Source organism: Ornithorhynchus anatinus, chromosome X3 (genome assembly GCF_004115215.2).
Source record: "Ornithorhynchus anatinus isolate Pmale09 chromosome X3, mOrnAna1.pri.v4, whole genome shotgun sequence".
Taxonomy (NCBI): Eukaryota; Metazoa; Chordata; class Mammalia; order Monotremata; family Ornithorhynchidae; genus Ornithorhynchus; species Ornithorhynchus anatinus.
The window spans coordinates 4,379,647-4,396,162 of record NC_041751.1 but is presented as its reverse complement, the minus strand read 5'-3'; the positions used below and the strand labels follow the sequence as shown (position 1 = coordinate 4,396,162).

Genomic DNA, 16,516 nt, shown 5'->3' with positions numbered 1-16,516 from the left:
CGTCGGGACCAATTTCAAGGTGACTTTGAAACCCTTTCTTATTACATGGGAAAAGGGTGGGGAACAAAAGCTTTTGGGGTCCACTCTGAGTTCGACTCGGTGATGTAGATGGGCCTGGGGGGGCAAGGGAAAAGGACTGGGGCAGGGGAGGGGGTTCCTTGCTCCTGAACAATCGATCAACTGTATTTATTGAGCGCTGACTGCGTGCAGAGCACTGTACTAAGCGTTTGGGAGGAGACAATAATAATAATGATGGTATTTGTTAGGCGTTTACTATGTGCCAAGCACTGTCCTAAACCCCGGGGTAGATATAAGGTAAGCAGGCTGTCGCACGTGGGGCTCACGGTTTTAATCCCCGTTTTACAGATGAGGGAACTGAAGCCCAGAGAAGTTGGTAACCCGTTCCCTCTGCATGAGTCCAGTCCACCCCGAGAGGCCCAGGGGCGGGATTAGTCAATCAGTGGTATTTATTGGGCGCTGACTACGTGCAGAGCACTTGGGAGAGTAAAAGAGAATCCGCAGATACGTTAGCCCACCCGGTCTAGCGTTTTTGGGTGCAGAATCTATTACGTGAACTCTTCACACGTTGCAGAAAAACGAGGTGTTTTCGGCACCACCCTCTCGTGACTGTGTTCCGGCAGAAGACCGGCCTTCTCTGAATCTCTCTTTTGGGCCGACACCTTCTCGAAGAGGTTTCTTGCTACGGAGAAGCAGCGGTAAGAGAAATCATTCAGATGCCTCTTTGGGGTTCCCACCTTTATCGCCGGGGAGGGGGTTGTGTTTCTGCTCCGGGAGTCTGTGCTGCTTGTTTCATTTCCTCTGGCTTAATCCTGAATACACCTGTTTGGGGTAAGGATGTTTCACCTGAATATAAACTCCTACCAAAGAGGAGCTGTAGATAAAATGATGTAGTTATTTTAAAATCATTCCCTTCTTCTGCAACCTCCCATTTCTCTCCACATTAAACAAAAAGTCCTCACCTTTGGCTTCAAGCCTCCTCCATCGCCCATTCCGATCGGTTGTTTTTATTGAGCTCTCACGGTGTGCGGACGCTCTCCCCTATCTGGTTTGGTCTCCGGCTTGCATTCCTTATAGCTTCTCCCACGTTAATATTCAGACCGAACCTTCCTCTCTCACCTCAAATCCGGCCAACCGTGTCCCTCCGCACCCTGGGAATCCTCCAGAGAAGGCAGCTCTCCACAACGCTGTAGCCAACGCATCCCCTCCCTGCTTACGCCATCAGATCAGTTACCTGGGACTCACAGGTTTACCTGGTTTTTGGGTTTTTTTATCAATTCCTTTCGTTTTGCACTTATTATTATGCTGGTATTTGTTAAGCGCTTACTATGCAAAGCACTGTTCTAAGCGCTGGGGGGATACCAGGTGATCGGGTTGTCCCACGTGGGGCTCACAGTCTTCATCCCCATTTTCCAGATGAGGTCACTGAGGCACAGAGAAGTTGCGACTTGCCCAAAGTCACACAGCTGACAAGTGGCGGAGCGAGGATTAATAATGTCGGTATTTGTTAAGCGCTTACTATGTGCCAAGCACTGTTCTAAGCGCTGGAGTAGATACAAGGTCATCAGGTTGTCCCAAGTGGGGCTCACAGTCGTAATCCCCCTTTTACAGATGAGGTAACTGAGGCCCAGAGAAGTGAAGTGACTTGCCCAGGGTCACACAGCTGACAAGTGGCGGGGCCAGGATTAGAACCCACGACCCCTGGCTCCCAAGCCCGTGCTCTTTCCACCAAGCCACGCTAACCCACGACCTCTGACTCCCGAGCCCCGGCTCTTTCCACTGAGCCACTATACCCTTATTTATCGAATGTTGCCCACCTGTGGACTGCCCCATCTTCCCTCCCCACCCTCAAATGGAAAAGTTGGCGCCGCTGATCTAGGTTTTAATTTTTGAAATTCTGCTGCACGATAAAATGAACATTGCAAATGATTTATTCACTCTAGGTTCCCACATCTGGTACACATTTCGCTACAAATATTGGCCAAAGTCAGCGTGGGGTTCCTTAGAGTGTACTATATTCTAGAAGCGGAAGGTCAAGGAGTTACTTGAACAAGATTTAAGAGGCGGAGGAGAGCTACCTCGAGGTATAATGTATTCGTTGGCTTACGACTTTACCAAAAATGTCTAACTTTCGAGTAAAATGCTGGCAATCATTCACAGCTCTGAAGAACCAGGGGAGAAAGCCCCGAACTTTAAAAAGTAGAGAAACTTGACAGAGAAGCATACGACCCAAAGCGATTTTGTCTTTTTTTTTTTTAATGAGTTAAGACAGGCCGTGTACAAGTTGATTTTAGAACATAAATTTTACGTGATCTACTAGAGAAGGATATAGTACTTTGTCAGGAAGTAATTTTCTAAGTGGAAAGAGGCCTCTACTGAAGCAAACTGAAATTGAACTGTCACCTAGGGTGAAGAATGGTTGCAAGTGTTACTAGGGAAAAGCAAAGACAGACTTCGAAATACGTGTGGGGGCGACGGCGCCGTGAGGACGGGTCAGACGGACGCGTCCCTCACAACCCCCGGCCTGCTGGAGCCATTCTGCTGGCCATCTGATTTTCCAGGTTGGGGAGGAGGGGCGGAGGGAGAGCAGCGCGGCAGATAGCCTCCTCCTCTCCACCACCGCTATTTATTGAGCGCTTACTGCGGGCAGAGCATCGTATTCAGCTCTTGGGAGAGTACAATACCACGGAGTCGGCAGACACCTCCCCCGCCCCCTCGGCTGCGGGTCAGCGCAAGTGCTTGACATTTTCGTTATTTCATTTCTCTTCCTCCCAGTCGAATGTGAGCTACGGGTAGGGCGGCAGCGTCTTTCGTTCCCCAGGTCTTTCTAGACGGTAAGTTCCTTCAAGGGGAGGGACTGTGTCTACCAACTCTCTCCCCAGCGTTCAGTACAGTCCCCCGCACACGGTAAGCTCTCAGTGAATACCACTGATCCGTTGATATTCCTCAACTGATGAGAACGGTTGTTTGACGGTGATGCTCGCCGTCTTTGGTGGGTTTCTAGGCCGGGGCCGGGTACGAGAGCACGTGAAGGATTTAAGATGCAGAGCCCCCAAGACGTCTGGTATACCGGAGCCCGGAATAGGGTTCGAGCAGGTGCCCGGTATCAGAGGTAATAATAATTAATAACCGTGGTATCTGTTAGCGCCGTACTAAGCGCTGGGGTGGATACAAGTAAATGGGGTCGGACACAATCCCAGTGGATCAGTGGTAGTTATTGAATGCCCGATTGCCATATTAAGCGCATGGAGGGTTTTTTATTTTTCCGAGAGCTGAAAACAATGCAGCTCCGAAGCAGGCTGAGGTAACTTGGGGGTTCCAGCCACGATCCCATATCCTTCCCCCCAAAATCTGCCAGGCCTCCGGAGACCACGGGAAGGCCCGTGTGGGACGACGCCTAAGGAAACGGGGACCGCTCAGAGCCATTCTTCGGAGCGAGGGCCACTTCGGGAGTCAAGAGGTCCGCCGGTGGATGCGTAACGGAGAGGGGACGGCGGTTGCGAGCTGTGATCTGGGAGCCTTCGCCATTCCAAAGGCCAGGCTTCAGAGAGAGAGTAAGAAATTTCTGAAGTCCCCCTTTCCCTTCTTGGGGGCCTCTTCGCTTTTAAGAAGCATTTTCAGCTGCGAGAAATACTGCTTTTTTTTGTTGTGGTCCTTTGAGGAGGAAATGGAGGTGGACCGTCCGGAAGATGATCTAAAAATAAGCAGAAACTTTCTTTCAGAGGCTGAAGCTTTTGGGCTAAATTGCAGTTTATTTAAGAATCCACCGGCCACTGGATTGTAGGCTCCTCGAGGACAGGGTGGCGCCTAGCGACTCTATGGCCCCGGACCTCCTGCCTCACCTCGATCCTCTCCTACTCCAACCCAGCCCGCACGCTTTCCTCCTCTAATGCCAACTTTCTCACTGTACCTCCATCTCGTCTATCTCGCCGTTGACCTCTCGCCCACGTCCCGCCTCTGGCCCGGAACGCCCACCCTCCTCCTATCCGACAATGACTCTCCCCTCCAACGCCTTACTGAAGGCCCATCTCCTCCCCGAGGCCTTTCCTGACTAAGCCCTCCTTTCCTCTTCTCCCGCTCCCTTGATTCATCCCCCTCCCGACCCCGCGACCCTTCTGTCCGTGTCCCAAATTTATTTACTCATTCAGACTGTCTCTTCTCCCCTTCTAGGCTGGAGGCTTGTTACGGGCGGGGAATGTGTCCCTTCTGTTGTACTCTCCCAAGCGATCAGTACAGTGCTCTGCCTACAGTGAGCACTCCATAAATACTACCGACTGAGAAAGCAAGATCACTGATGCGAAAGCACTTTGGTACAATAAAATATACCCGTTGTGGGAAAAAGCTCAGTTAAGAACCTTCTCAGTCCTGCCCTAAACCTTACTCCTTAGAGCAATTTCAAAAACAAAATAGTAAGTTTCCTACCACCTCCCCTGGCTCCTTGACCAAAAGAATGCAGACATTTTGCTAACACCAAATTCAAATGTTTATCTTCTGGTCTTTGACTTCGACCGAAAGGTAGCTTCTAAATTCCTGTTTGGCTAACGTATTAACAATTAAAGAAAGAATTATTTACCGGAGCAAGAACTTGACGTCGGGACCAAAGGACTCCGAAAATCCCCCAGATCGACTTTACAAATAGTCCCGTTTCCGCCACCCGTTCCACACTAGTTATGGCTCCGTCCCGCTCTTAGATGGAGAGCCGGGTTCCGAGATAAGCTCGTTGCGGTCAGGGGGCAGGCCGACCGACTCCGTTACACCGCGCTCTCCCAATCGTTACAGAAAACCGATTGATAGAGCAAAATACCACTCAACTCCCCTGCTTCATACCCTCAAAAGAGCTTCGTGGGGCAACGGAGGGAGTCCGAATCTCCTCTCCTTGTTTCTTAGCCACAGAAACTCCCGGCCCTCCTCCTCTATCCGAACGGCCGAACCCTTTCACGTCTCCCCCACGGTCCCGGGTGAACCGGCAGCTGCCTCATACATCACGGTGGCTTAATGCCGCACTTGAGACGCAGTTGAAGGATTATGTACCTGAAAGGGAGCGCGAGGCTGCTGCCTTTGGAGTTGGATGGATTGTGGCTGAAGGAGTAATTCGTCTTACTGGCTGACTTCACAGTCTTTCCGTCTGGTACCTTCTTGCCGGGCCGCGTCTTGGGTGTGTTCCGACTCCCGGGCAGGGCTTCCAGAAAACTTCGACTTGTACCTTTCTGCCTGATGGTTCCGTTGCACGAAGGACAGGTAATCAGCTGGGCGGAGGGGGAGAGAGAGAGAGAGAGAGAAGTCACGTCAGGTGCCTGGTTTCACTCTTTTCCGTTTTAAATCAGTCACCGGCGACGACACCGTGGGATTGAATCGAATGGCTCTTCCGAGCTGTGAAGTTCACCTGGTAAAATATTCGGTCGCTGCGAAGCCAAGAGAAGTGAAAACCCACCTGGCTCTGATCTCCTCCCCTCGACCACGAGCCAGCGTGTAATCGTGAGGCGGCGGGGCCTCATGGGAAGAGCCCAGGCCTTGGAGTCGGAGGACCTGGGTTCTAATTCTGACTCTGCCACTTGCCCGCCGGGGGTGACCTCGGGCAAATCACTCAATCTCTCTGTGCCTCGGTTTCCTCAACTATAAAACTGTGAGCCCCACGTGGGACGGGGACTGTGTCCGACCTGACTGTCCCTTATCCACCTCAGCACTTATAACAGTGCTCAACACATAGGAAGCGCTGAACGAATACGATAACGATTGTTCTCCGTATTACTGTAAAAAAAAAAAAAAAGGGAGTTAAAAAAAGGGAGACTGTGACTTAATTCCCAGAGCAAGCTATCGCACACTGTCTGCCTCTAGTACTATGAATCTTCCCGTACGATAAAAATCACCTCACTGCAGTCCAATAAAACAAAGTAACTTGGAAGTTGCTCCCGCCTTGCCATATTTTAAATGTTCCTAGCAGTGAATCATTTGCCCGGTGCAAGTTACCAGCAGATCTTCAAGGAAAAACAAAAATACAAAAGACCCCACCATCCCACATATCCCTCTTCCAACACCATTTAAAACGTTCTGCGGTCTCATCCCTATGTCACCCGGCTTATACTAGTGAAGCTGTTTCTAAAAATCCCCCAACACCGTCCTCGATCAATTCAAATTACTCAATCTATTTCCTAGACTGAGCTATTTTTCCTCAGCTGACCGACGGACGGCTACGCTCCTACCTGGCCTTCCTCCCCGCTACCCAATCAATTCCGCCGGCAATCAATCAGTCGATCGCATTTACTGAGCACCTGCTGTTTGCAGAGCCCCGTACTAAGCGCTTGGGAGAATACACTCCAGAGTTGGTAGACACGTTCCCTGCCCGAAACGAACTTCCAATTCATTCAATGGTATTTACTGAGCGCTTACTGTGTGCAGAGCACTGTTCTAAGCGCTTGGAAAGTACAGTTCGGCAACAGATAGCGACAATCCCTATCCGACAGTGGGCTCACGGTCTTACAGCCTAGAGTACAAAATGCTGGAGATGCGACACGCTGAGCTTCAGTCCGAATCCTACGCTTAGTCGCCCCGAGAGAAACTTCTGGCGTCTTCAGGACAATTTAGGCTGACTTTTCAGAGCCTACTCAAGCGGGAACCGTGATTATACCTAAAACCGTGTTGGCGTGGAGTGCCCGAAATACAAAACTCGTCAGCGGAGGCCACAGATCTCTCAACTCTTGGGACCTCTAATAGACAGTGGCGACGGATTTCAGCCACTGTGGAAAAACCTGGGAGGAAGAGAGAAGGTTACTGTTGAAAAATCCCATTAAAAAGCAGTCCACTCTGTTTAAAGGGAGGATGTCTTTGAAGAGTGGGCCAGTCTCCAGCGGACCTGTGTTCCGAGCTCTGAAGTGTGAGATGAGAAGTTACGATCCTCCTGGCTCCGCTAGACTTTAAACGCTTCACCGGAGCCGGGAGGGAAGAGAGAGACCGTGTCTACCTGCTCCACTGCAGATCGGGCTGGACACAGTCCCCGTCCCACCTGGGGCTCGGTCTGAATCCCGGCTCCGCCACTTGTCTGCTGTGTGACTTTGGGCAAGTCACTTCGCTTCTCTGGGGCTCCGTTCCCTCTTCTGTAAAATGGGGATGAAGACCGTGAGCCCCACGTGGGACAACCCGATCACCTTGTATCCCCCGGCGCTTAGAACAGGGCTTGGCGTTCATTCACACTCAGAACGGTCTATTAAAATTCAACATATAACACAGGGTCTAGCCCCGAAAGGTCATTCGATAAATGACATTGCAGTGATGTCATTTATCACAGATAAATGATAAATCTCTCATTAGATTTAGAGACAGATCTCTATCTATCAGAGCCACTGCTGGGTATCAGGTGGAAAAGCCCCAACGTGACCTGACAGCCCTGGGGATGTGCCAGAAAACACTCTCTGAGTCACATAAGTGGTCCACCGCCCCCCGAAAACCTTCATCTTGTTACTCTCACGCACATTGGGAGCTTGCTAAAAGCTAGGTATTCCCTGAGCAGAGTCAGACCCCAAATGATGCACTACAAAACATCTTAGAAAATGCACTGGACCCAGAGAAGAGTCAACGACTCAGGGTCCCCAGAAATAGATTTAAATTTTGAATAGCTTCCAACAAATCCTAAGAATGCCAAAATCTGGGGGAAACCGATAATAACACACATAGGTAATGAGACTTTAAAAGCATCTGACATAGTTTCAGAACAGCCCCTGGTCCCAGACCATTTCTCTTATACCAGCGAGCTTCCTAACCCGGTTCCCGGGGAGAACAAAAGAGCCTGTTCCTAATTCGGTCGAGTCGCCCCTTCGTGGGATTTAGAGCCGAGGAGGCTAGCCGAAGGAGGGGGATTAAAGCCTATCCGTCGACCAAATTATTTTCCCTTTCACGTCACTTGTCAGAAAGGAAGAGAGACATTCAAAAAGCAGATCCGGAAACGAATGAAACCGCCCCCTAGAACCGGATTGGAATTCAATTTAGGAAGAAAGGGTTTTCTTCCACCAAGTGCGGTGGCCATAAAGCACATAAACCTCACTTCAGCCCCTTAAGCAAACACGTCCGACTTTTTCCCGTCGGTAGACAGGCTGCCTGTACATTATACATATACACGGGCCATAGTTGGAGACTGCAGCAAATTACTAATGAATTACTGGTATGATGATTAGCAACTTAAAAACACACGTACGTCGCACAAAAGCACGGAAATGGGCAGGTTTAGAATGATCTGTAGAGATCCTGGCAGTCGATAAGGAGCGGCACGGTCTAGTGGATGGCCTGAGAGGCAGAAGACCCGGGTTCCAATCCCGGCTCGGCCACTCGTCTGCTGTGTGACCTCGGGCGAGTCGCCTCGCTTCTCTGGGCCTTAGTTTCATTCGTTCATTCATTCGTTCGTATTTATTGAGCGCTTACTACGTGCAGAGCACTGTACCAAGCGCTTGGAATGGACAATTCACCAACAGGCAGAGATAATCCCTGCCCAACGACGGGCAACGGGGACTCAAAATCTGGCCTCCCTCCTACACCGACTGAAAACTCACGAGGAACCGGGCCTGTGTCTATGTCTGACTTTAATGATAATAAGAATAACGTTGGTATTTGTGAAGCGCTTACTATGTGCCAAGCACAGTTCTGCAGCTACCCCAGTGCTCAAGACAGCACTTGGCGCATAGTACCCACTTAAAACACCGTAGTTATTATGATCGTTACAGGTGGGTGCAGAGGTCAAAGACTACGGCGGGACACCGAAACGGAGCCAGAGGACCGAGTTCTAATCCCCGGCTCCGCCGCCTGCCTGCCGTGGGATCCTGGGCAAGTCGCTTCACTTCTCCGGGCCTCGGTCTTCTCGTCCGTAAAACGGAGGTTCAAAACCTCACCCCGCCGGCCCCACCTCGCCGCCCCCGTCCCGGACGACCCGGTCCAGCGAGGGCAACGGTCTGTCTGCCCCAGACACGAACCCCCTTCTCAGCCACCGGGGAAACTGCTGGTTTCCCGCGCAATCTTACCAGAGTGCTTTGGGAGTTCTTGTATCTACTGAGCATTTTCCTCTGTTTAAAACTGAGCATCCGAGTCCCGTCTGCCTCCCGTTTCAGAAGTTTCCGGAGCCGAGGTGTTATTTTTGGCTTGGGCTTGAGACGCACTCTGTAGGCGCCCAACACCAGGAACTGGAAACAGTAAGGACACACGTCTTTTGACTTCTTTTTGTCAGCTAAAAACCAAACAGAAGAAACCAGGCAGTCGGTCAGTCAGTACCGCCCCAAACTTCAGAACTCGGTAGATAATACGAAAATGTAACTTGGGAACGAGAAAACAGAGCCACGCGTATCTCATTTGTCACTGTGGCGGAGATGTTTCTTCACTGTTAAAAGTCAAAAGAACCCAGAGTCTCTCCGCCTTTTTCTTCCTTCGCCGCATCGCTGCTGGGAGGAGAGGAGGGCTGAGGGTTTTAAAATGAGGATTTGTTTAAACTAAGGCAGCAGTGGCACCATTCCTCTTGCCCAGACGGTGATGAGGCTGGAGATTTGGGGGTAATAACTGTAGCGTTTCTTAAACGCTTACTCTGGGTGAAGCACCGTACCGAGCACTGGGGTCGTTGCAAGATGATCCAAGATGGAAGACATAAGCTATATCTGGAATTTATTTATACTGACGCCCGTCTCCCACAGTGAGCTCACTGGGGGGCGGGGGAAGCGTCTACCGTCTCTGCTGTACTGGACTCTACCGCACGCTTAGAGCGCAGTGAGCGCTCAATAAATACCCCGATTGACAATCAGGCCGCGCACGGTCCCTGTCCCACCTGGAACGGGGGAAGAAGGGGAAGTTTATCTTATAAAACGGTGGTAAGGGGGCTGGTGGAATCATCCCAACAGCCTCCAGAGGTTGAGGGGGTCCTAGTTTCCCCGGGGCTTTAAGCATTCACACTGGCGACTTGGAAAGTAATAACAGTAGCCTTTATTCGGGGGCCACTCATATGGCTACCTCCCAGGGTGCAAGGACCAGGCTCTGCCTCGGAGCCACTGGTCACAGCCCCTGTAGACTGTGAGCTCACCGTTGGCAGGGAGGGCCTCTGTTTATTGTGTACTCTCCCAAGCGCTTAGTACAGTGTTCACCATGCAGTCAGTGCTCAATAAATTCATTCCTTCATTCAATAGTATTTATCGAGCGCTTACCGCCTTCTGTCTATAAACGTTCGTAGCCTTTTGGGATCCCAAACCGATACTGTTAAAATCACGAGTGTCACCATCCTCCCCCAGTTAAGGGCCAAAATGGGAAATACCAGTTCACCACGTAGTCAGCGTTCAATGAATTCATTGCTTCATTCAACAGTATTTACTGAGCGCTCACCGCCTTCTGTCTATAAACGTTCGTAGTCCTTTGGGAATCCCAAACCGATACTGTCAAAATCACGAGTGTCACCATCATCCCCCAGTTAAGGGCCAAAATGAGAAATAGGAGAAATACAGAGACACCTGGGAGAAATGAAACGGTCGCGCAGACATCATCCCCGGAGCTCCCTAGAACCAGGACCGTGGTCCATCTCTTCAACCACATGGCCCAAAATATGAACGCCTCCTCCTCCTCCTCCTCCTCCTCCTCATTGCTGCTCTGCCCTTGGGTAGATCCATCTGCCCCGCCGGTATGAAGAGTGATTTGATATTTTACGCTGGTGAGCAATTTCCTTCTGGTAGAGGCCCAACTCCTTTAGCGAGCCAGGCATTCACCTCCGGACAAACCAGGCTTAAATCAATCGTACGGATTGCCAGGGTCTTGCTCCCGAGGGGCCCGGAACTCAAGGCAATTCAACGGTTGCGTTATCTCGCGTCCAAGTGGAACGCTCAGCGCTGACCTCGGTACTCGGGGGAGCAGCGTGGCTCAGTGGAAAGAGCCCGGGCTTCGGAGTCAGAGGTCGTGGGTTCGACTCCCGGCTCTGCCACTTGTCAGCTGTGTGACTGTGGGCGAGTCGCTTCACTTCTCTGGGCCTCAGTTCCCTCATCTGTAAAATGGGCATTCACTGTGAGCCTCACGTGGGACGACCCGATTACCCTGAATCTACCCCAGCACTTAGAACAGTGCTGTGCACATAGTAAGCGCTTAACAAATACCAACATTATTATTATTACTCTGGGGATGGAGTAAACCCCCTAGCCTTGTAAAATAACAGTAATCGCACAAATAATAGCTGATTATCATCACGATTAACAACATTAACAAACAGCACGGCCCAGCGGAAACAGTCTGGGACCCGGGAATCGGAGGACCTGGGTTTTTAGATCAATTCTGTACTTTTCTTGCCCTCCAGCTACGAAAGACCAATATATTAATTAACTCACTCTTCTAAATGCGTTAGAGACTATCTACCAACAGAAGAAAGGATTTTGAGGATCTACGTCAAATCAATCCCTTTCTTGTATACAAGCACTGAGAAGTAAGGGATTGGAAGATTTTTCTATGAGTCGCGAACGTTTCACGTTTAAGTTCTGAAGTTTCCCTTAGGAACTTCAAGATGGAGAGCTAAACCTGTTCTCCCTCCTGCTTAGACCGTAAGTCCCACGTGGAACTGATTATTTTGTATCCACCCCAGCGCTTAGCACAAACCAGCAGTTCCCCGCCTTTCAACGCTATGGTTTTTCTATGTGAATATCACTGCTGAGGGGATGAATCCAAGCATTATTACTACCGTATTTTATATATCTGAGTCAAATATTCTAATCATAATACTATCAAAAGCTTACTATGTGCCAAGCGCTGAATTAAGTGCCGGAATAGGTCCGTGATAATCGGGTCCCGCATGGAACTCCATCTGAGCGGGAGGGAGAACGGGTCCGAATGCCCATTTTGCAGGGGACGGACCCGCGCAGAAGCACGGAGAAGTTACGTGGCTTGGCCGAGGTCGCTCAGCAGGTGAGTGGCAGAGCCAGGATTAGAACCCAGGTCCTCCGGCTCCCAGGCCCGTGTCCTTTCCGCTCGGCCGCGTTTGCCGACGAGAAGGGACGCAAGCCGCACAGACCTCTGTCCGAAACGATAAAGACGGGGGCCCGTCGCCTTAGGGAGCTGCCCCCGCTGAGAAAAGGCACCATTTTACCTGAAACCCGGAGATTGCACCATTGACCGTTTTGAGAAAGTTGCACTTGGCTTTTCCCGGGAAATGATTAACTTACCATGTGAAACACTGTAGGTCCACCTAAAAACAAACAAACCAAAAAAAAGATAAATTCAGTGAGTGAGATGCTCCCCACGGCACTTGCGTATATATGTACGTATTTATTATTCTATTTACATTAATGATGTGTACATATTGTTCTAACGCCCTCCCCGCCCCACAGCACTTGTGTATATTCGTATTTATTATTCTATTTCTTTACATTAATGATGTGTACACAGCTATAATTCTACTTATTTATATCGATGCTAGTTTACGTCTTTTGATGCCTGTCTCCCCCTTCTAGACAGTGAACCCACTGTGGGCAGGGATTGTCTCTGCTGCTGAATTGTACTTTCCAAACGCTCAGTACGGTGCTCTGCACACTGTAAGCGCTCAATAATAGGACTGAATGAATATCTACCCCAGGCGTTGGTTCAGAGTATCAGTCCATCAGTCGTATTTGCTGAGCGCTTACTGTGTGCAGAGCACTGTACTAAGCTCTTGGAAGGGTACCCCACAATAATAAAACAGACATTTCACCGCCCACAACAAGCTCACAGTCTAGAGAGGCAGCAAGCGTTTAACAAATAGTAATTTTTAAGCATTACTACACATTACCTAGACTGTGAACACATGAGACAGGAACTGTGTCCATCCCAACTATCTTGTATCTACCCCACTGCTTTGAACAGTGCTTGGCACATAGCAGGCACTTAACAGATACCATCCTTATCATTATTTTTATTACAGTGTCTGTCGCATAGTAGCTTGGCTCAGTGGAAAGAGGCTGGGCTTGCGAGTCAGAGGTCATGAGTTCTAATCCTGCCTCCACCACTTGTCTGACTTGGGGCAAGTCACTGCCCTGGGCCTCAGTGACCTCATCTGCAAAATGGGGGCGAAGCCTGGGAGCCCCACGTGGGCCAACCTGATGACCCTGTATCTCCCCCAGCGCTTAGAACAGTGCTGGGCACATGGTAAGCGCTTAACAGAGACCAACATTATTATTAATATTATCCCGCCACCGCCGCTTTGCCGTTTAACTTGGGGCAAGTCACTTCCCTGGGCCTCAGTGAGCTCATCTGTCAAATGGGAATGAAGGCTTGGGAGCCCCTCGTGGGACCACCTGATGACCCTGTATCTCCCCCAGCGCTTAGAACGGCGCTCTGCCCATAGTAAGCCCTTAACAGAGACCAACATTATCATCACCCCGCCTCCGCCACTCGTCTGCAGTTTGACTTGGGGCAAGTCACTTCCCCGGGCCTCAGTGAGCTCATCTGCAAAATGGGGGGGGTGAAGGCTGGGAGCCCCACGGGGGGGGGGGGGGGGGGCACCTGGTGACCTATCAATGCCAGCCCTTGCAACGGTGCTTGGCAGATGGTAAGCGTTTGAAAAGGCCATGATGATGATGATGATGCTTTCCAGGATCCCTGACCCAATGGTTGCTGAGCACAGAGCAGGAGCTGCTCTTTGGGGGGGGCGGCCGGCGCGAGTGCGCAGGCGCCGAGTCCGGCGCAGGCGCAGTGGAGCCCTCCCCGTCCCCACCCCCCCCCCCCCCCCGGCCGGTGCCCCCGCGTCTCCCCTCCGGCGCGGCCTCCCCGACTCTCACATGAGGTAGCGGGCCTGGGCCGGGCAGGCCGCCCGCAGGCCCCGCGCCGCCACTTGGAGAAACTGCTCCTTCCCCATGCCGTCCACGCCGCCCTGCCGGGAGACCACGCTAGAAGAGAAAGCAACGGAGGCCGGAGAAGACGGCCGGAGGGCGCACCCACTTCCGGGGCCGCCCGGACCGCGGGAGAAAGGGCTCGGGCGGAAACAGCGGCCCGGGACGAAACGTTCCGGCCTCTTCCGCTTCCGGGCCCCCCTGCGTGCATTCGGTCATTAGTCGTGCTCAGTCATTCAGTCAGTCAGTCGTGTCCATTCATTCAGTCAGTCAAGTTCACGCATTCATTCATGGGGTGGGGTTTATTCATTCAGTCGGTCGTGTTCGTTCATTCATTCAGTCGTGTTCATTCAGTCAGTCGGGTTAATTCATTCATGGGGGGGTCATTCATTCAGTCGGGTTCATTCATTCATTCAGTCGGGTTCATTCATTCATGGGGGGGTCATTCATTCATTCAGTGGGGTTTATTCATTCAGTCGGGTTCAGGCATTCATTCGGCCGTGTTCATTCATCCATCCGGTCAGATTTATTCATTCAGACATGTTCATTCAGTCAGTCGGGTTCATGCATTCATTCACTCAGTCGGGTTCATTCATTCAGTCAGTCGGGTTCATTCATTCAGTCGGGTTCATTCATTCAGTCGGTCAGTCAGGTTCATTCATCCAGTCAGTCGTGTTCATTCATTCGGTCGGGTTCATGCATTCATTCAGTCAGGTTCATTCATTCAGTCGTATTTACTGAGCGCTTACTACGTGCAGAGCACTGGACTAAGCGCTTGGAACGGACAATTCACCAACAGTTAGAGACCATCCCTGCCCACAGTGGGCTGCCAGTCTAGAAGGGGGGGAGGCAGACATCAAAACAAGTAAACAGGCATCAGTAGCTTCAATATAAATACATAGAATTATATATATATATATATATATACACATATCAGAACAATAATAATAATGTTGGTATTTATTTAGCGCATACTATGTGCCGAGCACTGTTCTAAGCGCTGGGATAGATACCGCGTAATCAGGTCGTCCCACGTGGGGCTCACGGTCCTCATCCCCATTTTCCAGAGGAGACAACTGAGGCACCGAGAAGTTAAATGACTTGCCAAAGTCACAGAGCCGACAAGTGGCGGAGGCGGGATTAGAACCCACGACCTCTGACTCCCAAGCCCGGACTCTTGCCACTAGGCCACGCTGCTCCCAAGTACACAAGTAAACAGATATTAATATAAATAAATAGAATTACAGATGTATACATCCCTTGTCAGCGGGACAGGAACACGGGCTTGGGAGTCAGAAAGACCTGGATTCCGATCCTGGCTCTGCCACTTGTCTGCTGCGTGACCTTGTGCAAGTCAGTTCACTGGGCCTCAGTTGTCTCATCCGTAAAATGGGGATGAAGACCGTGAGCCCCATGCGGGACAGGGACTGTGTCCAACCTGATTACCTCGTAACTATCCCGGCGCTTAGAGCGGTGCTTTGAACATAGTAAGCGCTTAACAGATACCACAATAATCATCATTATTAGCATCGTCAGCCAACACGACGGCTGCTCTAGCGGTCGTGTCGGGCTGACTCTCAGCCTTCCGCTTGAAACGTTCACCTCCGTGGCTTTTCTATCGGAAAGGTGCCTGGGCCGCTGGTGAAAATAGAAGCACCGTAGCCAAGAGGGGCACGGTGGGCTTCATCTCCGAGCCTCCGAAGCTCCTTCTCTTCCTTCTCCCTCCCCCCGCCATCCCAGCACCCCAGAATGGCGCAGAAGAAGAATTGCCCGGGTGAAATCAAGGTCACGTCTCCTCCGTGAGGCCTCCAATTAACTGGGAAATCATTCATTTCTCATTAACCCTGGGCAGGAAGCCGATCTGTAGGAAATCATCTCTGACGAAAGATGGTGTTCAGATGGTGGGCGTATCTTATGACCCTATTTATTTTGTTGATTGGATGTACATTCCCTTGATTTTATTTATTGCTATTGTTTTTGTCTGTCTGCCCCGACTGGACTGTGAGCCCGTCAGTGTGGGGCAGGGATCGTCTCTATCTGTTGCTGAATTATACATGCCAAGCGCTTAGTCCAGTGCTCTGCACATAGTAAGCGCTCAATAAATACTATTGAATGAATGAATGAATCTTAATTCGGAGGTTACCCTTCGTCGGGAAGCAGCTCAAGCTGCCCAAACTTGAGGCCTTCCCCCATTAAGCCCTCTTTTCTCCAGCTCCCTCTCCCTTCTGAGTCATCTATGTACTTGGATCGGTGACCTTCGGGCATCTGGTATTCTCCCCACCCTCCTCTCCACAGCCCCTATGTACAAAGCTTAAATTATATATTATGAATTATTTATTTATATTAACGCCGGACTCCACATCTAACCGAAACTCCTGACCGTCGGCTTTAAAGCACTCAGTGGCCTTGTCCGCTCCTCTGTGAGCCTCACGTGGGACCACCAGATTAGCCTGTATCTCCCTCAGCGCTTAGAACGGTGCTCTGCGCCTATTAAGCGCTTAACAAATACCAAAATTATTATTATTATTATTACCTTGACCGTTGCTTTTCTACTATAACCCGGCCCGCGCACTTCGCCCCTCTAATGCCAACCTACTCACCTTCCCTCCTCCATCTCATCTATCTCCCTGCCCGAGGCCTGGAACGCCCTCCCTTTTTATGACCGACAGACTCTCCGCACCTTCAAAGCTTTATTGAAAGCA

At 50.7% G+C, this 16,516-nt stretch overlaps 1 protein-coding gene and 2 long non-coding RNA genes across 3 annotated transcripts; 1 reads left to right on the top strand and 2 right to left on the bottom strand.

Annotated features, from left to right (window-relative positions):
• Positions 1–334: 334 nt before the first annotated feature.
• LOC114807631 lies at positions 335–1,069 on the bottom strand. Its single transcript, XR_003755683.1, has 2 exons — positions 981–1,069; positions 335–840 (listed from the first exon to the last, which is right to left on the bottom strand). It is a non-coding gene; the product is annotated as an uncharacterized LOC114807631 (long non-coding RNA).
• Positions 1,070–2,263: 1,194 nt separating this feature from the next.
• On the bottom strand, positions 2,264–13,933 carry CX3H18orf21 (chromosome X3 C18orf21 homolog). The gene is made up of 5 exons (XM_007655524.2): positions 13,764–13,933; positions 12,174–12,196; positions 9,021–9,223; positions 5,050–5,264; positions 2,264–3,712 (listed from the first exon to the last, which is right to left on the bottom strand). Exons 1-5 carry the CDS (start codon positions 13,838–13,840, stop codon positions 3,562–3,564), a joined length of 669 nt encoding a protein of 222 aa, XP_007653714.2. The 5' UTR covers positions 13,841–13,933; the 3' UTR covers positions 2,264–3,561.
• On the top strand, positions 3,485–9,393 carry LOC114807632. The gene is made up of 2 exons (XR_003755684.1): positions 3,485–3,572; positions 8,727–9,393. It is a non-coding gene; the product is annotated as an uncharacterized LOC114807632 (long non-coding RNA).
• Positions 13,934–16,516: the final 2,583 nt, after the last annotated feature.

Bases quoted from the DNA above. Each gene is read 5' to 3' on its own strand.
- CX3H18orf21 (XM_007655524.2), bottom strand. From the start codon at position 13,840: ATGGGGAAGGAGCAGTTTCTCCAAGTGGCGGCGCGGGGCCTGCGGGCG. The intron at 12,197-13,763 runs GTGAGAGTCGGG...GTTTGTTTTTAG, and splicing joins GCCCAGGCCCGCTACCTCAT to GTGGACCTACAGTGTTTCAC. The intron at 9,224-12,173 runs GTAAGTTAATCA...TTTGGTTTTTAG, and splicing joins GACCTACAGTGTTTCACATG to CTGACAAAAAGAAGTCAAAA.